Here is a 24798-nt window from a genome sequence, read left to right on the forward strand (position 1 = left end):
GGCGGCAGCCTGGCTCTGCGGGATGGCGGGGAAGGGCGGGCTGTGCGTGTGTCGGGTGGTGCCTGCAGCTGCTCGACCGTAGCTGAAACCAGCATCCCTCGTTTAGCTACCCCTTTCTCCGTGGAAATAGCAAATTAGAGACCAGCTGAAGAAGGAGGGGAACTGCTCGCCGGGAAATACGATGGACCCGAACTGGCTTTCTCTTCACCTTTGGCTGGGTTCACAAGAAAGGTCTCTAAGACGCTCAGCAGTCCCGGCTGGCCATTACCGAAATACTTCAACCGCTCATTAAAGCTTCACCACTCTCCCCCGGAATGGGGAAAGGGCCCACTGAACTGATTTCTAAAATAGCCTTAATAGAACAGACAATCTCGGGCCCACGATGCTGAAATACTGATCTGAAGTGATTGCAGACTTGATTTTACTTCACTCCGGTGAGCACTCCTTTCACCGTGAAGCAGGGAGCAGCTCTTTTCCGTAATTTGGGCCTTTTCTAAATAATCCCCATCTCTCTCTTGCCTGTGTTTTAAAGCCTGTCTACGTGCGAAAGGACCAAGGAATTCAACACTTCAAAGCTCATGCTTTGGGTGAAAACCACCCGCTTTTTCAATATCCTTATTCCACCCGCTTATTCAATATATTTTCTTTTTATTACTTAAGACTCTGTTTTAGTACTTTCATTTAGGCACTGAATTTTTTTTTTAAGTCGATAGTGATAATATTTCAGGAGATTTAAAATAAAGGACGCATTTTAACTGCTTTGCACACACACACACACACAGAGGCAGACTGGAGGTCTGTTTGAGAGCAGGCAAATTCTCTTTTAGGGTGGTTTCTGATGTGAGATACTTCTAGTTTTAAGTTCCTCTGTTTTCTGTTCTACTACACAAACAACCGCCTATAATATTTCTTTCTCTCTTTAACTCTAGGACCAAACTTCTGAGCTGTTTAATAAAAAAAAGGAACACCGGTTCTTTATTTTACAGCTTCAGGGAACAGAACTGCAGCTACCAAGGTACCAGTCAAATTGATTAAAGAAGATCCTTTACTTTAGGGTATGTGCCCCTGAAATTACCTTGCTCTAAGCCTCTCGGGGAGCTGGGGGGGGAGGGAGGGAAGAGAGGGATAACTCTTTTTCCAGGATCCCTGGAGAAATGTGAATAAGTTGCAGAGGGGAAATGTCCTTTTCATGTGTCCTACTTCCCTCCCTCCCTGTCTCCCCTTACCCTCCTCGCACCCCTGTGCGTGTCTGTCTGTCTGAAACGGATCTGTTTGTTGAAAATGGGCCTGGAACTCCCTCCTGTGTTGGGATTAGGTCTTGGGGGATCTGGGGTGGAGTTACATTGCTTGCCTATTTTCATATTCATTAGAAATGGGAGGTTGCATAAGGACCCCTGCTGAGCTTCAAGATATAAAAGCAACTTCGGGTTCCCCCTTTCAAGACAAGACAAATCAAAGGATCAGAGGCAAAACAGCTCCCTGAGCTCTGAACGTCTTTCCCTCCCTCCTTCCTTCCCTCCCATCCACTCACCCACTCTCCCTCCCTCCCCTGCTCACAGCCCAGCCTCTGTCTAGGGAAGAGGCTCTCAAACAGCCTTAGATGATTATGGATTTTCTGAGCGAGAAGTTTGCCCTGAAGAGCCAGCCGAGCAAGAACAGTGACTTTTACATGGGAGCAGGAGGTACTTTGGAGCACGTTATGGAAACTTTGGACAATGAGTCCTTTTATAGCAAAACGTCAGGCAGCAAATGTGTGCAGGCCTTCAACCCTCTGCAAAGGGCTGAGCATCACGTGAGGCTGGAGAGGACATCGCCCTGCCAGGACAACAATGGTGAGTTGTCATCCCAGGGTTATTCTCGCTCCTGTGCTTTGCCCTCCCTGGAGAAGTACAGGGGAGTCCAGGGCTTCTGCTGCCCGCGGAGACCAAAGGCAGCTGTGCAGCCTTTGGGTGCTGGCATGAGAGGGGCTGTCAGGTAGTAGTAAATAATAACTATGATAATAATACTAATAATGATGATAATAATAATAATAGTAATAACAATAAGAATAACAACAATAACAATAATAATGATAATTATTGATAAAAATAAATATCGGGAAAAGGCGATCGCCTACTTCGAAGCGCTCTTTTCCTTTTAGTGCTGGCCCCCCGGCTGCTGCCCTCTCCGCTGGCCCCGGGCCGGCTCCCTCGGCTTGCCCCCGCTGCCACCGTGGGAGCGGCGGGTCGCGGCAAGGGAAGCACCGAGCAGGCAGGCACAGCCCGCCCGGCCCCGGGGCTGCCTGCCCGGGGGACCGATAAGCCGACGGCGTAGAAAACGGACGGGGAAGGGCTGCGGCGGCCCCGCCGTGTGGGAGCGGCGGCAGCCGGCGGGGCCCGGCGGGTGCGAGAGGGCTCGGCCGCGGCCCCGGCCCCGTCGCCGGCCGCCCCCCGGCCGCCCGGTGAGGCTGCCCGCGGCGCTGAGGCTCGGAGTCGGCGTGCGGCGTCCCCCGTGCCCGCTGCTGGCAGCGGCGTTTTTACAGCAAACTCCTCGGAGAAGGCAGCCCCGGGTGCCGGTGGCCGCTGCACACCGGGCACGTACGGCTCTCTGCCGGCGAGGCACCGTTACAGGGTGGGAACGGAGAGTCACTTGGTCATGTTTGGTTCTTTCGAATAACGCGCTGCAGGGATAGTGTGGCTTTTTTTTTTTCTTTTTCCTGTGTTACTGAATAATGCTCAATAGCGATTCCGCATACTGACCGAAAACGGCTTCGGTAATTCAAATAACAGCGTTAAATATTATTTTTTTTTCTAGCTGATCGGCAGGGAGAACGTGGCATGTTTTGTTTTTGAAACATTTAAAATTTTCCCCATTATTCCAACATGATGTAAATCAAGTATAGAAAAAACTAATTAAAAAAATATTTTCCTAGAAGAAACGGAAAACATGGTTAAGATCAGCTTCAATAATGAGACTAACAAGATCTTACATTTTTTTGACTTCGTACAGGCATTGAAGCATTTTTTTGAGAACATCCTTTTTGCACGAAACCGTTTGTAAGAAATAATGACAGTTTTCTGCAAGTGCAACTTAAAAGAAATTACAGAAAATTGATTTATACGTTGACGTTTTTCTTAATTAGCTCATTTAATGTGTGCCTTGGGGGCTTTGGGGCATTTCCTATCTATATGTGTGTTGATGGTAAGTATCTAAAAATTGTGTTTGGCTAAAATCAGTTCGGACTGAAAGAAAAGAAATTACTGAGAATGTGAGAAAATACCAATGCAATCTTCTTATTGTACGTTACACGCCATCTTTGTAGATTTTAATTTCAATTGAGTTTTAAACTTTTTCCGCCTTGTTTCTGAGAGAAAAAAAAAGCCTTTTCGAATCCTGTAACATATCGCATGACTGTTTCAGTGATGTGAGATACGTAAGAATAGGAAATGTTTTAATTTCTTATTAAGAAGTTACAGATGAATATTTCTTATCTCTACCACTCAGATTTTACCTAAAGACAAATAGTTCCTGCAATCCTTATACAAAGTATATGAAACTACCTCTTTTAGTAAGTTAACATTTTGCAGAAATACTCTGTATTTTGTAACCATAACAAACTTAATTGGAAACAATTCTACTTTACAAATTCAAGAGAAGATATATGGAATCTACTGAGTTTGTAAAGTGAAGTTAGTTTTCGGTTTCACTTGCTTCTTGATTTGTCTGCTTACAGCGATTTAGTTTACTTCACAGTTATTTCACATTTTCATAGAAATAGAGTTTTTTACATCTGCTTCCAAGTTGAAAGGCACGTTTGTCAATAGCTTAATGCCACTTACACGAAAATCTGTTTTGGGCTAAGATTTCTTATCTGTGCAACTCTCGTTGAAGCTGATTTCATGGATTATTAACTACTGTAGTGGCAGTAGTACTTTTAGTACTTTTACTCTGTCTGTGGTTAGTATTACAGATTCCTTTTCCACAATCTCATGTAGAAATACATGTATAGAAATATGCAGCCACATAGAATCTGTTTCCTTGTGAAACTGTTTTATATGAAATCTTGAATCTAAAGCCCCCCCCTTTAACCAGTTATTTCCCTCCCCCACCTTGTGTACAGTGAACTATGGGATTACTAAAGTGGAAGGACAGGCTCTTCACACAGAGCTGAACAGGCCCATGGACAATTGCAACAATCTCAGGATGTCTCCGGTGAAAGGGATGCAGGAGAAGGGGGAACTGGATGAACTTGGTGATAAGTGTGACAGCAATGTCTCCAGCAGTAAGAAGAGGAGACACAGAACAACTTTCACCAGTTTGCAGCTGGAGGAACTGGAGAAAGTATTCCAGAAAACTCACTACCCTGATGTCTATGTAAGAGAACAGCTAGCTCTGAGAACAGAGCTCACTGAGGCCAGAGTCCAGGTAGGAACCAAACTTCAGCATTTCCACAAGTTGTGCATTGTAGGAACTGGTAAACAATACTCTTGGGGATTGTACGAAAGCCCATAAAGCTGAAGTAAATAACTTGTTTGGCTTTATTTCTTTATGGATATGAGCTGTTATGCTGCAGTACTAAAATAACTTGTTATTTTTTTTAAATAGCTTGGGTTGCTGTTCTAGAAACTTGTTTAAAGGATGAGAAAACAATATCAATAGTAAAGCAGCCTTAATCTCTGGTAGTCCCGTTTTACTGTCAGAATTCCAAGCAGTGAATACATAAAATGTTACGCGTAAAGATCCCGTTAAAGAGATACGTTGCGAGTAGTTCAGACTGATGACAATGCAGAACTCAGCTGCAGAAGATTCTGTGTGTGTTACAGCATGAAATGTACAATCTAAAAAGTAATCAAATTCCCTGTTTAGTTCCAAAATGTATGAAGTGAAACTGCACATACATAGATGTGTATAAAAATATATATGTGTGCATGTGCTTGTGTCTGTGTAGAGCAACAACGTAATCCTTTCATCTCTGTAATATGGAATGAGTTTAAAAATCAAAAATTGGGAAGTATATTTGCTGGTTTTTAAACTTGCGTAACTGATGGATAATGTTATTCTAATTTCTGAATGAAACATACTGTTGATCACTTAGTGCAGTATTTGAGTATGTTAACTGCATACAAAGTTGATTCATTCAGTATGTGCTCGTACAGTAATCTCGACAATATTTATGGCTTTGGATGTGCAATGGTGAGAAAAGAAGCTAAATATCCAGGAAATTCAGCCCTTTCCCGATTTAGAGATCTTCCTTTAGAAAAGGTTGTGAGTTGCATTTTGCAAGTTTACCCTATTTTTAGACATCTTACCCATTCTGGTAATACTCATCTTTTCAATTTAGGGAATAGCATTCCTGTTGATTCTTATGAACTGGGATTAATTTTTTTAATTTAGTGACTTGAATATGATAACAACTTCACAACTTGTAATTAAACACATACTCACACATGCATATAAAGAAATAGACGTCAGTGCACATGCATACAACTTAAATTAAACCAGGATCGCTTTCAGAAACGAGCTCAGATAATTGATTTTATAAAGAAGTGTTCTTTTCATGTCCGTTCAACCAGACACCGTATTCACTGTTGTCATCGGAAAATAGAGTCCAAAATCATGTGTCATTTACATTAATATGATATCAGTGATGCTGATGCAATTTAGTTCAGTGGTTTTTAACTCTTCAGGCTCTGTGCAATCCCTCTCCCTCTCCCTCCCAAAACTGAATTTGGTACAGTTTTCCAAATATGACTACCATTCATTAAGATTTAGTCTTGAGTTAAAAAAAAAGCTCGCACAACATTAAAACACTGTTCTCACAATTGCATAAATCTGGAACAATGAGAACTACTCCAAGAATAAATTAATAATCAGAACAGGGAGGGGAGAATTGGGCTAAAATGTGTCAACTGACTTTTTATCAAATATTTTTTCTAAGTTTTCGAAGCTTCATATGGTAAAAGTATTAAAAATAAGAGAGCAAATGTAAAAACACATATGTCTGCACCAGACTTTCACAGAATATCTATTTCTATTTTATTTAAACATGTTCTCCCCTTTCTTGAATGATAACCAATATTCACATTTCTCATAAGCTAAATATGAAAGGAAATGGTAATCATTTTTATCCAGAGTAGCAACAGTATTCCATCACAAGATTAAGCAATTTAAAAGGCCTTACATCATTAGAGGCAAGCATCTGGCAATTCAAGGATAACAAGCAGCAGATTTTTACATTGCTTTGTGGAGGCAAATGGTTACTTTATCTCTGCCAAGAGTCAGTTTCTAGTAAAGTGATGTAAACAGAAACATTTTGGGGGATTGTCAAAGGAAAAAAATGTGTGCTTTTTTTCTCGTTTAGTTACTATAAATTCAAGCAAATTGTTTCATTTAGTTTAGCAGAGTGATCAGCTGGATACCTTACCCACATTTCCCTTCACCGTCATTTCATCAACATCCAATTTAATATTTGTCCTGCATACATGCAGAGAGACCCAACCTGAACCTAATTTGTCTAAGTTGTTCTCTTTCCTGCTGCATGTCAGTGAAGTAATTGGCACCCATTTTAAGGAGCTTGTGAAGGTCTTTTTTCAATGAAAGAGCCTCATGACTAAATTCCCTTAGTGAGTTCTTGATGCCTCCTGTGGAGACAGGAGTTGCTTTTTCCTTTACTTCTCTTTTTGCTGAACCTCAAGCACCATAAATAATACAAGTTTACCAACAAGGTCCCTAACAATATATACTCAGTAGTTACATGCATCAGCCTTGCTTTGATTGCCAAGTGCATTTTAAAAGATTGTACATACTAAATTTGCAACAAGTCCTTGGGAATTAAAATGAGTAAAATTATGCCCCAGTTCCTTAAGCAGGATCAAAGAACAGTTGAGTTCTCCAAAGATCAAGGTAAAAACTGAATTATAAACCAGTGTTATTTGAAATATCCCATCATCAGGGATCAGAAAATATCCTTCAAAATGGGATTCACAGGTAGTGTCTATATATAAAAAAAAAAATCTATTAATTTATGTACCTATCCAAATGGATTCATGATCCATTTAGCAGGAAGCCTAACCAATGGTACTGTTTCCATAAAAAAAAATTGTGGTTCTGGTAGTAGTGTGATTTCTCTAAAAAGGGTTGGAATGAGTCTGCTCATAGTTGAACAATAAAGACTTAGTTGGATAATATTACTTTTACAAAGGAACAGTTACTTTTCTTAGCAATCCCTTTCATTCATCAGGATAAGTCTGAGACAGTCTAAACTAAACTGAAAGAAAAAAAATTTTTTAAAGACCACAGGACAATGACAGATATCAGTCACAGCAAGAAATGTGCGTGTAGTAGGTTTTGAGTTAACACCTGACACTCAAAATGTTACAGAACAGTCCAAAGGTTATTTAAGCATAAAGAAAATAGCTTTAGTTGACAAGAAGGCATTGTTTCATGTCTAAATTATTTCACAGTATAAACATAAAGTGCTATTCTTTAGGTTTTCATTGTCAGAAACAGGTATTACCTAACACAAATGTGAAAAAGATGTCACAATAGTTTTAAAACTGTTTACGATCTCGTGACTTTTTATTATCTTCCTGCCCTGCTAGCCTTCATCATAGAAACTTTTTCTGCAGCATAGACTACTGTCCTGGTGTCAGCTTTTCCTGCCTTTTCATTGCTGCGTTTGATAAAGACTATGTATACCTCTAGGAGGCAGATCGTAGGTAGTCATATCAAGTCAGTGGGCATGTGAGATTAAGAGAAAGTTTCTTTACAATTTGACTTGCTGCTACTTGGTGATTTTCCTCTACAGAACTGAACTCTGTTAACATTAGCACTGCCTGACAGACTGGTCTTTCCTCTGCTTTTTTTTTTTTTTTTTTTTTTTTGAGACACTAGAGAGGAAATAATATATACTTTTAAAATAACCAAAAATAACTTAAGAAGGTTTGACATTGAGAAGATTGAAACTGCAGGAAATTTATCCTTAGGCAGAGAAATTCCCTTTCTTAGATAAACAGAAATTTTCAAAGCTACTATCCAAAATCTCTTGGCTTTTTCCTAAAACTCTTTGCACAGTATGTAGCTGAGTTTACCTTGATGATTGTTTCCTCATATACTATAGGTTTGGTTCCAGAATCGAAGAGCAAAATGGAGGAAAAGAGAACGCTATGGTCAGATCCAGCAAGCTAAGAGTCATTTTGCTGCCACCTATGATATATCTGTTCTTCCAAGGACTGACAGCTACCCTCAGGTACGGTAAAGACCAAATGGTACTTTGGTTCTACGTTTACATTCTCTTCCATCCTTAGGGATAAATGTGCACAGAAGATGCATGAAGACTTTCTTGTGTTTAGCTTTCTGTGTTCTTTAGACACGTCAACAGGACCTGCCACTGTGAACAACAGTTCTGACATCCAATATGAATAATTAACTCTTAAAAGACAGATGTTTTTAAACAATAATCTTAGGAGCTGCAGAGTTTTGCATAAGTTATGTACTGAGAATGGCTGGCAATATGGTTGTGCAGCTAAGTCTTTTCTGCACATAAAATTATGTGGGGATTTCAATCACTTTTAGGTCCATAAACAAATTTTAGATGAAGTCTAGACCCATTGAAATTGACAGGAATGATTTGATTTTGACCGCAACAAGGTCAGGATTTCCCTTCTGGAATACTTATATTCACAGGCACAACTGTCTTAACAAGTTTGGTCTTGTATGCTTTGGTAACATGAGGCATAAACTACATGATCTCTAGGCAACTTCCTTCTGATGTATTAAACATGCACTATTTCTTTACGGACCTCAATAGACTGTTGAATACAACAAGTCTTCTACTAGCATGAAACCATTTTATGGCCACGTACAATCAGAATTGAATGTATATGGCTGGGAGAGGGAGGCAGATAGACAAGAAAGCTCTCTTGGATAGTAGTAGTTTGTTTAATTTATTTTTTTCTTCTTCAGTGCTCGGTTAGTATGTAATAAGGTACATTGTGTAATATGATCGTAATCTTCTGTCTCTGTTCTCCAGTCCTTTGACTTACTGCCTTGCCTCACTCTCTGCTATTGTTTTTCTCCTTGCTTGTTTTAGTACATTGAATACTTTTATTCTGAAGCTATTGTTTTTCATGTCTCTAGCTTCCCATTGCTTTTACCACAAAATTTTTTTTTAAAAAAACACCATACAAAGCAAAAATCTTGTATGGGTCCCTGTGGTAGAGTCCTTCCACTGTTGGTGTCCTGGTGCTCCTCTAGTTCATTAGGTAGCAGGGCCTCTGCCAGCCTTAAGAATATACTCATATACTATGTGGTCTTGCTTTGGTAATGCTCTGAATTGGCTGAACGTGATTAGCTTTGAACCAGAGGCATTGGGCCCATGTGTCATCTACCCAGCTTAAAGTACTTTACCTCTGAGGAGGTTGCACATTACTAGGTTTGGTGTCTGGGCTAGAGCTGCTTTGTGTTCCAGTGGCTCAGAACATGGGCGCAGCCATTTCAGATCTGGTGGCACTTATGAGTCTGCCTGTTTTTATTTTATAATGTAATAGTGCATTAGCCCAATTTACATCAGAAACCACTGCATAATACACTCTGTGTTTAAGGAGGAGGACACAAAACTTGTTTGAGACCTACCTAGATGGAGGTGCACAAAAAGACCTTAAGCACTCCTAGGCAGATTCACAAAGACAGAGATGCACACTCATAGATCTCACTCAAGGTGTTTAAGTATCTTTTGAAGGCCTTTGTGACTTATCTACAGCATCACAACAGATGATACAAGGAATAGTACTTAAGCTTTGGGCTTTCTATCCCTAACTCAATTCTCTAGACTGAATTTTGTGTCTCCAAGTTCATCTTGTATTTTTATTAGCACTTCATCTACAAATTTTCCCAATTAACAGAATTTTAATTGGCATAAGATAATGGAATAGTGCAAGTCATTGGTAAGCATTTAAAATAGTTGTCCTAAAAATTAATGTTTTTAAAAAAGAAACACTTCTGAATTATATGATAATATCACCCATAAAAATCTAAACCCAATGAAATATCTATTGTGTGCTTTCAGATTGTTAAAAAGATGAGTGAATTCACTACATTTCTATTTACAAATTTGTTAAAAACCATATTTCCTAGGCTGACAACACAACTAAGTTTCAGCCTGGCAAAACTTTCTATCATTAATTTATAAGTTCTTAAAAACAGGAGATTGAAACGGAAATGTTGGTACCATATTCTTAAATAAAGTATCTCTAAAATGCGTAGAAATTAAAAATGTATACTCATTCATAAACATGAATACGTAGTACTTACCTACAACCACAGACTAACACACTACAGGTAAACAGACAGGCACGAACATGTAATTGAGTCTGGTCACCTGCATGAGAAATTTGTGTTCTACTGTACTTCAAACAGGAACAAGGAGATAAATGAAGGTATGAGTCCACTTTACATTGGCTGTTCAGTTGAGTGTTTGCATGCGTAGTTTGGCTACATGATAAAAACAAGGTCTCTGACTCCTCAGTGAAGAAGGTGGCTACTTTGCTGTATACTGGAATATGAATAAGTTTCCAGGCAATTATCACAGAACAGTCAATGCAAGTTCACGTTCTTGCCAACCCAGTGGTAATTCTTCATAGTTTCATATTCTTAAATCCTCAACTTCAGTAAAACCATGTGTGTATCATACACATAACATTTCCAGTGAGAATGCTTGAGACAACAAAAATCCACATTAAAAACACTAACATCACTATATTCAAATCTTTTGAACTAGATGTCCGTTTATAAGTGCCTCACTTATGGAAAATAAATATACAGTACGTGACTTGCTATAAACTCATTAATCTATCCTACAGTTCAACCAGAAAAGATACTTAAAATTGTGATCTGTATGTTTGGTTTTAGTGTTATAGATTGATTTCCCAGAACAATTCTATTATTTCAGTACAGTTAATGCAAGAAAGGAAAGGACACATCCTCTTTTAAAAATTTTTCCTTTTTTTTTTTCCTTTTTTTTTCCTTTCTTTTTTTTCTCTGTACAAGCACTCTTATTGTGACATTGACATCACTAAATATTAGACACACTTTGCCATACTTTTGAGCAACTATTTTTTCTTGGGGACTGTGGAACACAGATTACTAGAGCTTGTCTATGAAGCTTTTATTAGCATGGGGGGAAACAGATTCTCTGTTGCTGGCAAAAAATATAGAATAATACTGAAAAAGGGTAAAATCAAGCTGAGATATTTACTGCTATGTGGCAGAAGGAACAGGAACAAATGTGAATTTCTGGTGTGAATTATATGAATTTGCAGTTTGAAGATTTCTGTTTTGAGCCCTACCACGGATATGTTCCCAAAAACAGACATCCCAGTTGCATTCCAGCAAAAACATCAGTCTTTTTTGCAGTCAACAGAGGGTGTGGAGACCACTGCTTAGTCTCTTCACCAATTATCTTCATAAAGTACAAATTAAGAACATGATGCTGCTATGCATTGTGTGACAGCATAAACCTGAAAGGTTTTCCTGTGAGGAAATTATCTTTTCAACTTATTTCAGACAGAAGGTTGGCTCTGAATCAGAGCATGGTTGAGGTTGGAAGGGACCTCTGGAGGTGGCCTCATCCAACTCCCATTTCTATAATTCAGTCTAATTTTGCTATTAAATTACACATCTCTATGTTCAAAATAATAATAAAAAACTTAGGTATTTTTTTTCTAGACCATAATAGTTCCCTTTGCTAATTCAATCTAACCTTACTTACTTTTACAGTATGTTGACTTTAGGTGTTGATTATTGTGCAAAATAGCTGCTCAGCTGGCTGCCAAGAAGTTAAATATCTCCAAAACTGTCCAAATTCTGCACACAGAGATCTTCCATTAACTATACTGGCAACACCTGGATTACAGAGGAGGACAGTTAGTACAGTATTCCAAGATAACCATCTGTTATTCACATATTTTTTCTAGGCTTTAGCATTAAAAATACCACAGAGCTGTTAAATTTTCACTCAGATGAAATACTTAACTTTTGACAACATTATGCTGAAAATAATTTCTTTTCTAGGAAAATGTTATATATAGTACTTTTAATTTATTTTAGTAAAAGGTTTCAGTTTCATTAATTTCAGTATTTAAGCTTCAAGTTTCTCTTGCAGATACAACACATCATTGTGGCCTAAGTCATCTTAAGTGCACTCAGAAAACAATTCATTGGTCAAAACTGTTATCCCAGACACTTTGAGCCTCATTAGCCAGCAGTATTCTGCTGATGGCATGAAAGCTAAGAGGTAGCATCCTAACATGAGTGAGGAAGTGAGTGTAGATTTACTTCACGGAGACATTTACTTCAACTCACCCGAGTAAATGTTAGGGAACAAGCAGTTCTTGATTCTGTCACCTAAATACAGTATTATTTAAGATGTCTTGGGATATCTAAGGCACTGTTACAGTGATAATGAATAGGACTTACAAGAAGCATGCACCCTTCAGGGGAGGTGGCTGGTGGTCAAATGGATACTAGACACTTGTATTTAGGAAACTTAATCAAAGGGACTTTTATGCCAGAGATGGCTTCCCTTTAAAGTTGGTGAAAATCTGCTCAATTAAGTTTTCTCTTCCTAAAGTATAAGGTATAAAGCAGGTAAGATGCTCTCTAAAAGTGTATTTTTCTCTTTGATGCCTGGTTCAGCTGCAGACATCGATAATTTTCTTAGATGGATCTATATATTATGTGTTGGGAGAGGAACAGTAAAAAGGTTGCTTAGCCTTGCTCTTCTCTTACCTTATCAGTCTTTGCTTTACTTTTTCTGTACTATGCCTAGTGAAAAGGCTAATGTTACAAAGGGTATTTGACCTTGTCAGATTTAAAGTTTCAGTATGAGAAGTATCAAAGGACCAAAAAAACCTGAGACAAACTTTCATTTTTATCCTCTCCTTATTTATATATGAGAGTGAAATTTAATCAAAAGCCTACGCTATTATCACATAGACCTCTAGCTTTCCCTGTATGAGTTAAATTCATAAAGATGTCATCTTTATAAATGTAAGGGCATCAGTACATAAATAAACGTTAAATTCTGTCCTTGAAAAGCAAATATAAGGGTCAATGTTTTCCCTCACCGAGTCTCTTTCCATGCTTTGCGTCTTTTCTTCTTGCTTATTCTTTGAGTGCAGTTCATTTGTTGTCATTGTTCCTCTAAGTTCTTTTGAAAGGGTTTACCCTGTCACACCATTATACTTTCCCTTATACTATTGTGTGTGAAATGTATTGTTTGCCTCTTAGTTACTTGAAAACGTAGGCAAGATTTAGACAAGACTGAATGCAATTTTTTTTTGTTTTTGGTGTAAAACCCAGCCTAGTGCAGGTGGGAATCCTGAGGAGACAAAAGCATTTCAAAAGTATGGGAACTGAAGTGATATAGAAGGTGTAGAAAGAAGGGAGAATGCTGAAATCCCAAAAATAGAAGGAAGAGGCTGAAGTTTGCACTCCATCCATCAGACTGATAAATCAAATTAAATATGTTGAACAGCATGGCATCATGTGATTTGTTTTGGCAATCAAAGAGTATAGAAGTGGTATCAGTATACATGTGTTATGTACTAAGTCCTTGGATCGTCATTACAGTTCTACTTGAGCCTTAGTACATATGGGTAATTCTCATTAGCAATAATCAAAGTTACATGCTGCAATTAAATCTTTCATATGGCATATATTAGTCACCACATGTTATATGACTTAAAAATTCTTTTAACTGTAGTAGACATATAAATGACAGTTAATCACAATAGTTCATTAAGGCTATGGGTACACTGATTAAGTAGGAGTAAATGTGGTAGACATATCTGAGCTAGCTTCAAAGAAGTTTTATCACATACTCATGCTGTCTAGCTGTGACAGCATGGAGCTTGGGCTGGGCCACCACCTGGATGGTATGTTGTTTTCTGCATATGTGCTGACTGTTGCACTGCTGTGGCTGATCTTCCAACAAGAGTAACACTTCTAATCTTTTTGAGTGGTGTCTGTTCCACACAAAGTAGTTTGTGCACTGCGCTTTTATTTGTTCTTGGTCCTAAACCATCACTGTATGTGGTCCTCCTCACAGTCTCAACATTCTGTTTGTTGCTTTTTTTTTTTTTTTTTTTCCAAAACATGTATTTTTTTAAGTCTGTGAGTGACTTTAGCTGGGGCTTGGTTGTAAGGCAAATAAACCCATTTTTTCTGAGATAGGAACCTCTTTTCAATAGTATTTTTCAAGATATGAAATATTGTCTTTAACTGTATCATAGATGTGAAATATCATTAATTCTTATCATAACTGGCCCTGAGATTGCAGTAGGGAGAAGTTACAGTTTATCTACAAAACTTCTCATACAAGAATGAAAGCTTGATGACTTCGAATCCTGCATTATTTTTCACCTTAGCAAACTTGTTAAGCATGGAATAAGATGAACGCATTTTTATTTTGTTCAACGTATGTAAGGCCTAAATGTGGACTGAATGCGTCTATCACATATTTTAGAGCTGTAGAATTAAGCCTCTCACTATCAAGGGCTAATATGCATTTCATGGAAATTGTGTGCTGCAGCTCTCACATATGTACCTGAACCCAACACAGTACAGATGACCTTCACATGTTCACTAGGTCCAATGGTTCCTGTAAAATGATCACAAATTACACCAAGAAGTATTCTGTCTAGATAAAAAGGAAAAAGTACAATAAGAGTGGTAAAGTCTTGGAACAAATGGCTCATATAAGTTGTTGAATCATAGAATCATAGAATGGTCTGGGTTGGAAGGGACCTTTAAAGATCATTTAGTCCAATGCCCCTGCCATGGGCAGGGACACCTTTCCATTAGACCAGGTTGCTCAGAGCCACATCCAACCTGGCCTTGAACACTACCAGGGAGGGGACATCCACAACTTCTCTGGGCAATCTGTTCGAGCGTCTCACCACCCTCATAGTAAAGAATTTCTTCCTAATATTTAATCTAAATCTACCCTCTTTCAGTTTAAAACTGTTACCCCATGTCCTATCACTACATGCCCTTGTGCCTCTCCAGCTTTCTTGTGGGCCCCCTTCAGGTACTGGAAGGCTGCTATAAGGTCTCCCAATCTCTGTAGTTGGAGCTACTCAAAACTTGACTGGGTAGGGCTTGAGTAACCTGATCTAAATTCAAAGTTACCTGTGAGCAAGGGTCTGGAATAATAATCACAGACTTATTTCAGTTAAAATTTCAGTTTAAATTATCCTGAGGATCTATGAATCTGCGAACTCAGGAAGTGCAGGCACATCTCTGTCCATACTTTGAATGTTCTTAAGAGGCCTGCAGAAAAAGAATACTGTGGCAAATGACAGACCAAATTAATTGTGCTGATCGACTAGGAACAGTCCACAGATCATATTGAAAACTAGCAGTTTTGAGCAGTTTAACAGTTATTGCATTTAATTTGCCTAAAGTAGTAACTTGTGCAAGCACAGGTCTCATGTTTTCTGGCAGTACAAGAGTTGTTGCTTCACACAAAGAGGGGAGTGACAAAAATTTAGCAAATCAGTCTCTTTGACATTCACATGTTTTCTATAATTAGGTAAATTCTTAACTGTTCATTTAGTGCCACTGTTGTCTCCCGTGCAACGTCCAGGAACATCCTGAAAACAGAGTCAGTGTGTAGTTTCTAATTACTTATTAGAGTAATTATAATAACATATAACATACCGTAACATAACATAGCATAACATATATTATGTAATATAAGAACAATAATAATTTATTACGTAATATTTAGAGATCTTAAAAAATATTAAATTTTGTTTGCCATGTGAAGTTCTACTCAAATAGAAGCTGTGTGTGCTTATATGTGTGTCTATTGGAAACACCCCAGCCTGGATAGGCAGGTGACTCAAACAGCATTAGACAAGTTATTTGGTGATGGGAGAACCAAAGCTGGATAAGTGGTAGTAAAACTCTCAGAAAATTTGGAGATTTGAGTTTATGTGATTTCTCCAGGTGCTGTATAAGAAGGTTGAAGCTCCAGGAGCTTGAAATTTTAACAGAAAAAATGCAATGACACTGAGTGGGATGACCTATTACCTCAGCTAATTTTCCTCTGCAATGGCAAGCAGAAGGTCATATGCTTAGGAAATGATATCATAACCATGTTAACAACCATAACTCTCCAGTTATGTTCTTGTCACAGCTATGAAATCCTACTTTTTTTTTTTTTCTATCAGGAAGGGTGTGTGTGTGCATGTGTGTGTGGGTGTGTGTGTATAAAACATACAGTAGGTAAATATATTGAAGGGCTCTGGTAATTTCATGGTAACCACAAGAGCAAAGCTCAAGTTGTTTGTGATGTTAACAGAAACCAGAGATGTGCTGTATGTGTAGCCTCATTCACAGTCTCTGAATTGCCTTTTATATAGTTCATGGATCACACAAGGGTTTAAGAAGAGAAATATTTTCTTTAAATTCATGTACATAACGTCCCTTTTCCTTCCAACATACCAGAAGAAGGTCTGATAATTTTGACTTATTGTAAAAATTACTGTATTTATTTTTAATACAGGAATACCTTCTGCACTTAAATTTCACTGTAAGATATTTATATTGTAAATCCTTGCTAAGAAATGAAAATCTAATATCAAAAGTGAAGTTACTCAACCAACTAAAATGAACAGAAAATTGATATGACCAAAACATTCTTTTGAAAAGCATAACTGTCTCAGGAGAGAAGATATAAAGCTTTCCTAGCATCTTGTGGCATTTCTGAAGTTAAGTTTACTAATTTGGATTCCTTCCTCTAAGGGAGAAACATAGGGCACCCTTTTGAAAGTTCACAGATTTCTTCAACAACATATTTTAGGATTTGCTGCTGAATTCTGTTCTCATTTACACCTGTGCAATCTCACTGAAGCTAAATTGAAAGAGATTTGTGTAAGATAAAAATATCGGGAAAATAGGTGGTACTAAACTTAGTTTACTGCAAACCAAACTACTAGAAATATGGAAGTAAAGACTGATCTTGTGATACCTCCAGACCACATAGGTTATTTGGCACTTTCAAACTGAGCCTCTGAACCTTTTGAAGTCTTCCCATCATGACTGTATTAAAGGCAAACTCATGTATATTCCTACAGATCTTTTTTGAAAATTCTTCCCATAATTATATCTGTGCAGCCTAGGCGACTGCAGCATTTGGCATAGCATTTCTCAGAAAGACATCTTAGTAAGTCAGATAAATGAGACTTTGTCGCATGTGAGTTAGCTTTGGGGATGATGAGCTCCTTCAGAATTAGCTCCCGTATTAGATGTTGCATAGATGAACTAGTATCTCCCTGGGCAAATTCATCCTCTTGTGAAGGTTCTGAGACTAACCATTTGTCTTGGAAATACCATCAAAAAATGTGGTTTTGTGTGCATGTGTTTGAAATACACCTTTTTTTTTTTTTTCTGGATTCATTTTTAGTTCTATCAGCTCACTGTTTCCATTCACTAAAGAGTTGTACCAGCAAAACAAACTGAAGTGGAACAGCATGGAAACAGGAATGGATGACTTGCTTTGTAGGAAGAAAGGGAAAGAAAACCCCAACAGCTGCTTAATCTGTCACTGTTGCTCCAAGAAACATATATGTAACCGTGAAACACAATAAAGTACAATTAAAAGGTTATAGTGTTTCTGAACAACAACAACAAAGACGACAAAGATTTTTGTATGGATGACTGCATTTCTGATTTTCCCAGTTCGTGATTGAGACAGAATGTGTGCAGCTTGGGCTTTCAAGCAAAGTGGAGATATTCTCTGGATCTTAAAGGCTTTCAGCTACTATCTTCTTTACTATTCTCCTCTGTACTCTAATCACATGCTATGTGGCTCCAAACTCATTAAGTCTTAGAAGGCAGCAAGCCTTATGAGTCTTAGTGGATGACTTCCCAGTTGCCATACACTTAACTACCACACTTTTCTGCTCTTTCAGGATCCCTTTTTCCTTCTTGCCATATTCTGCAAATCTGTACTAGGATCTGAGAAACCTTCCAGGCAATAGGACACTCAGGAATCCCTGAATCCTGAGCCATAAGAGAGGTACTGCTCTCTTTGGGAATGTTCTGTGTTGTTGAATGCAACAAACTTTTGTAAGTAAGACAATGGTTCAAATAAGTCTAGGTATGGTATGTCCTTTAATGCTCAGAGAAGCCACCTGTTTTCTGAAGATAGAAAAAAAGTTTGTCTAATTATAAGTCAAAACCAGCTCAGGTTAATTAAGGAGTAATAAGGAAGCGGAGGATCATGTCAAGCTGTGGAGGGTCTCCCATGGGCTGATGTTTGAGAGTCTTCTAAAAACTGCTGAAGAGAGGAGGGAAGGATGGGTACTGGAAAGCTCTGAAACTCTCACTAGAGTCTCTGTCCTCCTGTAGATCTCAAGAGGCCCACAAGAAGGAGGAAAAATCCTTGATATCCTTCCCCAGGCACCTTATTTGCTCCATTACCTGTCAGCAGACCACTTAAGATATGCAGGAGCAGATGCCAGAGGTGCGCCCAGCTAGGGGGGTGTGTGTGTAAAGGCAATCTGCATTCATGTGAGTGGGTGTGGAAGTGTGTGTATGCCTGTACGTATGCACGTCTGTGTGAACAAGGAGTTGGGCAGACCAAAAGTCTGGGGAGACGTGTTGCCACCGTGACTTTTCCCCAGCCTTCTGCAGGAAACCAAAATGGAGCATTTACTGGTTCTTTTTTTGCTGCTGGAATTACCAAGGAGCCCAGATTATTTTGTCGACTCCTGATGACCCCTGCTAATACAACTGTTCAAAATATTAACTCTTAAAACAAGATTCCAATTAGCTCATCCTTGCTATCTGCACTAGATCTGAGCTAGATGAGTTCAGTGAACCATAAATTATCTCTTTAGCTTGTTGGTGGTTTGGTGGGTATGTGTTGTTGCAAAGTAGTAGGACAATGGAAAAAAAACAACTCAGTATTGGAAACGTTTTCATTCTGTGTATGTGTGTGTCTGTCATAATTCATTACTTCCACTAACCTCAAATATGGCAGAAAAAAGGATCACTCAGAGAGATAACCTACATATCTTAAAGCCAAAATTCCTTTGTCTATGGATTTGGAACTTGAAGGCAAATTTAAGTTTGAAGTGGGAATTCACTTTACAGTGCTAACCGAAGAGTAATTGCAATTACTCCAACATATAAAGACGTGTGGGCTCAATCCCAGTGCATCAGAGCAATGATATACTGAACAGACAACAGCTTTTTAGGATGAAGACAAATTCAGCAAAGTAAAACAAAAAAGAAAAGGATATAGCTCCTGGCTGAGAACTTCTGTACTGTGTGTGAGGGCTACAAATGTCTTGTATCACAATATTCATACATTTAAAAAAAAATCAGCTTTCAGGAAAGATTTATAAGTAAAAGTGGAGAAGAAATATAAAGCTGTATAGAAGAACGGTGAGTGCAGGTGAGAAATGACCAGACAAGTCAGAGTATGTCAGAAGATATGTCCATATAGTACTGATAGAGAGATATAAACAGTAGAGAGATTAAAAAGACAGAAGGACAGCTGCTGAGTGTGAAGTTTGATTAAAGCAAAGTGAATAGAGGAATAAAAGAATGCACAGTTTGAGATAATGACAGGAGCTGACTTGTGCTAGGCCTTGCAAGTCTTTTTGTCTGTTTGCGTAGTAACAGATACGTGAAAAATACCTATCCATAAATAGCATCTATACATAGATGATAGGAGAAGGCCTGAGACTCAGAATGAAGCTCTAAGTGACTGCCAAGTATAGAAGGCATTGCACATCAAAGCTTGAATACGTGGTTATTCCAGATCTTCAGCAGACATTGCTGGTAACCACAAAGCTTGTCTCCTAGTCTGTCATGCAATGTTTCCCAGGGACACACAGTGCAGCCAGTTAAGGCTGAGAGCTGAAACAGAAATGCCCTCAAGTATAATTTTGTATAAAAGCATAATGAAAATAATTTTTATCTTAAAACCATCTTGAAATAACTTTAGGAAAAACTCTTGAATGTATTATCAACCTTGCCTGTATTTTATGGATTTATTTGTTTTAAAATAATTATACAAGGCTTCTCAATATTTAATTTTTCAAATACTTGTTGGGCTTTGTCGCCTGAGAAATCCTGTTTTGTTTTGTTCTTTATATACTCCTTTTGTACTGTTTCCTACCATTACACTAAGAAAGAATTCTGATGAGGAGAAGCTTTTATGGTGAAAACAGCTATGATATTGTACAATCTTTTGACACCTTTTCTTTGAAGTCAGTTGTGTTCTTCCACTAATTTTACTGACTGGTTGGGCTGATGACATCCTGAGGTTTAATGGTAAACACTCAAGATAGAGCCACAGAGCAAATAGATGACAGAGCAAGGAATATGATTCAACAGCCCTTGCTTTTAAGTGAATGATCCAGTATTTTGACTCACATAATGTCTTCATGATATTTTCTAATGTGATTACAGAAAACTAGTGAAGTACTTGTTGCTTGTTTTAGAGGAGAACTAATAAGGGATGTGTTAAGTAAAGCAAACCAAGCATTGCAGAAAACAAAAGATGAACTATCTAAATTTTATGTTATTCGTTTTATATGTTCCAGATTCAGAACAATCTGTGGGCAGGGAATGCGGCTAGCGGTTCTGTGGTTACTTCCTGCATGCTACCACGAGATACATCCTCCTGTATGACACCTTATTCCCATTCACCCCGGACAGATTCTGGCTACACAGGCTTTTCAAACCACCAGAATCAGTTCAGCCATGTACCCCTGAATAATTTTTTCACTGACTCTTTACTTTCTGGGGCAACCAATGGACATGCTTTTGAAACCAAGCCGGAGTTTGAAAGGAGGTCCTCCAGCATTGCAGTTCTACGGATGAAAGCCAAAGAGCATGCTGCCAATATTTCCTGGGCCATGTAATATAGCAGTACCCTTTCTTAATTTCAATTTTTTTTAATAGCAAACTGAAAACATTTTTATTTCCCATATTTAAAGGACACAACAATAAGTTGCTGTGTGTGGAATGTTAGAAATCACAATATACATGATATCTGCTTAAACAAATGCAATATAATATTTAACAACAAAAAAGAATAAACCAAATAGATTTACCATGCATCAAGCTCAACAAGCCCTCTTTGTTTTGGTTTTTTTATAGAAATATGTTTTGTTGTACCAGTTGATGAAATATGATTATAGAATCTGCAAAAAAGAATAAAACTATTAAGCAAATATGTCTACTCCATTGGTTTTTACCAGTTCTGTATACAAAATTAATGCTTTACAAATGAGTACTTCATAAGGGAACAACTTGGTAAAGGAAAATAAATTTATTATACTGAAACCATGAAGTAAATCTCTAAGCACACCACTCGGAGAAGGAAATATACGATCATTCATGTTGAAGGTGGAATTTGTAGACCTAACTCTTTCAGCACTGTGCTGCTACTCTGAGCCAGCTCTGCTGTTTTGCTAAATGCATGTTGAGCTCATTGGAGTTATATCAGTGCAAAACTAATGTAATGAGAATAGAATGTACTCCTTTATTTTATGGACCTGAGTGTATTTCTATTAAAGATAATGAGGGGGTTTTTGCCAAACATATCTCTGAAAGGAGGATCACAGTTCAAAGACGTGCATAGATTATGTAAGTCAGTTAATGTTTAAATGAAATCTTTAAGGTTGCAGATAGTGTATCTTGAAACTCAGGTGACTAGAAGAGAACACGGAATAGTACTGTGACACTTTCAACAGAATCCAGATTTAGAAAAAAAACCACAACAACAACAAAGTCTTACTTCCAATCCAGTCAGTCGTACTAACTGGTTTTTGTTATGCTATGGTCAACTTGAAAAGAGAAAAGGCCAGCAAGACTTGCCAGTTTCAGTCTGTAACTGATCTCAAGATGTTATGAGTACATTTCATTTAGTTTTAGTTACAGTTTGTTGATACTTTGCTTATTTGTTTTTTTTTTTTCAGAGTGTAAGACTGGTTTGCTCCCTTTAAAGTCTATAGGAAAAAACTTCGACTGCAGTGGCAGCAGAATTTGGCTCTCAGCTCATAGCCTATCACAAAGGAATTAAAATGTCAGCAGACTTTCTGACATTTCTGGTGGAAAAAAAAATAGAGTAGAAGAAAAATACTTTACATCTGGAGAATTGCTATCTGCTTTGATTTACTTCTCCTCCCTTTCCCCTGTCACATTCCAAGGTCCTTCAGATGAGTGAAATGTCAGCCTCTTTGAAAGCAACAGTCAGTCTCTCAGGTTCATAAAGGCAAAGTAAATTAATTGAAATAAAGAAGGACTTGCATGGCTGTGATTAGAACAGGATACAACTCTCTGGGCACCTCCTGCTCCTTCTTGCTTTTCTCTCTGGCCATTAGTTAGTAACAGAGGGCAGGGAGGGGGGAGAAGGGAAGATCAGGGAAGCACATTTCATCGCAGCAACTACAGAACTACCAGTACTAGCAAAAACAAACTCACAGGAACCCCCAAATTGTCTCTGCTCCCACTTACATGGCTAAACTTTTGTTTGAAAACAAAAATAGGAGATGGGTCCATTTTGTAATCTTTCAGTGGAATAAATAAATTTGCAACCACTAGGATCAGTTGAAAATGGGAATTTTACAGAAAATTCTTACACTGATGATTGAAAGGAAGGTTGTCTTATTTGCTGCTAGTAATAAACTCAAAGTTTAAAACATATGTATGCTCCAGTTCGTGGATTCCTAATTTTATTCACCTTCTAAAAATTAACTTCAACTTTGGCTTGAAGAACCAGGAAGAAGCATTCTGGCTAGAATTTATCTTTTCCTTTTTTATGGTCTGTTTAGACAACAGTAAAATGAGCCTTATAATTTAAAGCAAAAAATAATTTTATTAATATAGGTAAAGACATTAATTTTATATAGACACTTGTGCCGCATGCAAAAGCATGAAAGTGGTGAGAATACAAGGTTTTTTTAGCAGATCAAACTGTTCCCGGTTCTAAAATGTGTTTTAAATTTTATTTTCCGTTTCAACATAATTATTTTTTAAGGTGTAGCATTTAGAACATGTCAAATTGATTTCCAGATAATTTTAATCAGAACATCATTAGTGAATAAAGAAGCAAAAGCTTAGCTGGCAGACTTTAAGCCATTTTTATTGTTGCCTCTCTTTCAGTTTATTTATTTATTTTGATAGCAGAATTTGGTTTTATTGTCTTGTGAAATCCAGAAAAAATGTTAATTTTTACAAGACTTTTTATGTCAAGAGTAAAATGAAACGATTCCTAGGAATTTATTGCAGTGACAGAATGCTTGGGGAGAATAAACATCCATTTTTCAAACCATTACAACATTTTTAGATGTTTGAAGCTTCCAAAATCAAAGAGGAAAATAAAAGACTGTCATCTTCCTGTTGATTTTAATTATGCAAAAGGAATACAGTTCTAATTAAATTTACATTTTCAACTTTAGCAATGGAAATTATTTGTTACACGTTGCTAACATAACTTTATGCATTAGACAAACAGGTATCCAACCCTTCATTAAACCTGAGGTGTGATAAGTTGCAGGCCTGCATTAAGCTTGTCATGCTCTTGCATCAGCCTTGTCTCAAAGAATGAATGATAGTCTGTTGGTTGCAGCGTTTCATTTAGCTAATGAAAAAGTATCTTCGTGTTAGATGTCAAGTACTACAACAGGGTCACATTCTGCCACTTTTATTTAGTAGTGCTTTGCTCCATGAGTAGACACATTGATGTGAGACTACTCACATAGGCCAAATTGTGAATCACTTGTAAATGTTTATTCACAATGGCCCCATTCATGCAAAGAGCTGCTCAGCACATGAGTAATCGGTTCATAATCAGGCCCAGCTTAAGGTACTATTCAGCTCTGGTAAGGATGGCAGAATCTGGCCCACGCTGGCTTAAGACCTGATTCTGATTTTTTAACCAAGATGAGTAGCTCCTTATTCCACAAAAAGTGCAAATAGAGCCAACAGGGCTATTTGTAGGGTTCTCTTTTTATAAGAAAATTCTAGAAAAGAGACATTTCAGTATATGAAAATAATTTGAGCATGTTTCTGTTCAAGGTAAATGATTTTATTTTCCACTGAACTATACTCACATATTTGACAGTACTTGTGTTCTTGTGCTTTGATTTTATCCACTTAACGATTTCTTAGCACAAGCAACTAATCTTTTCGCTGCTTCTTCAACATGTGGCAAATGCACTAAAAACAAAAGGAGGTGATTTACATAGCCTTCCTGCCAAGTAGTACTTTAACTAATGTTTGAGATATGTGATCATCAAGCAAGGCTGAGAAGTAAATTTATAGAGTTTCTGGGCAAAGAGTCCCTATCCTGTTAAAAGAGAAACTGAAATATTGTTGTAATTATTGCTGTGAAGAATTTGCGATGACATAGCACTGTGCTGTTTTTTCTCCTATGATTGATTCGTCAACAATTTGAAAATGTTAAGCCTGTATTTGAACAAATTTTTGAACAGATGTAAATTTATCTATGAATATTAAAAGTTCTATTTAAGATTTGTACAGACTCACGTGAGTGGTGGACAACACTGCATTTAGCAGCTAAAGACCCAGTCTCCTTACCATAAGGTCAGAAAAGTCTGACACAACTGACTTCTACCTGCAGTTTAATCAGCAGTGTTACATACCACAGGGACATATCAATGAAGGCATCTTTTGTTGCTGAGAACAAGCTGAGATGAACCATATTTCTCACTTCAGTTCTTTACTGTCATAATATTTCACACTGTCAAGTGTTGGAAAATTCCAGTTCAA

At 37.8% G+C, this 24798-nt stretch overlaps 1 protein-coding gene across 1 annotated transcript; it reads left to right on the forward strand.

The window, feature by feature from the left end:
• Positions 1 to 1600: 1600 nt before the first annotated feature.
• ALX1 (ALX homeobox 1) lies at positions 1601 to 20924 on the forward strand. Its single transcript, XM_068402143.1, has 4 exons — positions 1601 to 1832; positions 4100 to 4404; positions 8099 to 8227; positions 20604 to 20924. Exons 1-4 carry the CDS (start codon positions 1601 to 1603, stop codon positions 20922 to 20924), a joined length of 987 nt encoding a protein of 328 aa, XP_068258244.1.
• Positions 20925 to 24798: the final 3874 nt, after the last annotated feature.

The sequence above is a fragment of the Nyctibius grandis genome, chromosome 5, assembly GCF_013368605.1.
Source record: "Nyctibius grandis isolate bNycGra1 chromosome 5, bNycGra1.pri, whole genome shotgun sequence".
Classification (NCBI taxonomy): Eukaryota; Metazoa; Chordata; class Aves; order Nyctibiiformes; family Nyctibiidae; genus Nyctibius; species Nyctibius grandis.

Bases quoted from the DNA above. Each gene is read 5' to 3' on its own strand.
- ALX1 (XM_068402143.1), top strand. From the start codon at position 1,601: ATGATTATGGATTTTCTGAGCGAGAAGTTTGCCCTGAAGAGCCAGCCG. The intron at 1,833-4,099 runs GTGAGTTGTCAT...CCTTGTGTACAG, and splicing joins GCCCTGCCAGGACAACAATG to TGAACTATGGGATTACTAAA. The intron at 4,405-8,098 runs GTAGGAACCAAA...CATATACTATAG, and splicing joins TCACTGAGGCCAGAGTCCAG to GTTTGGTTCCAGAATCGAAG.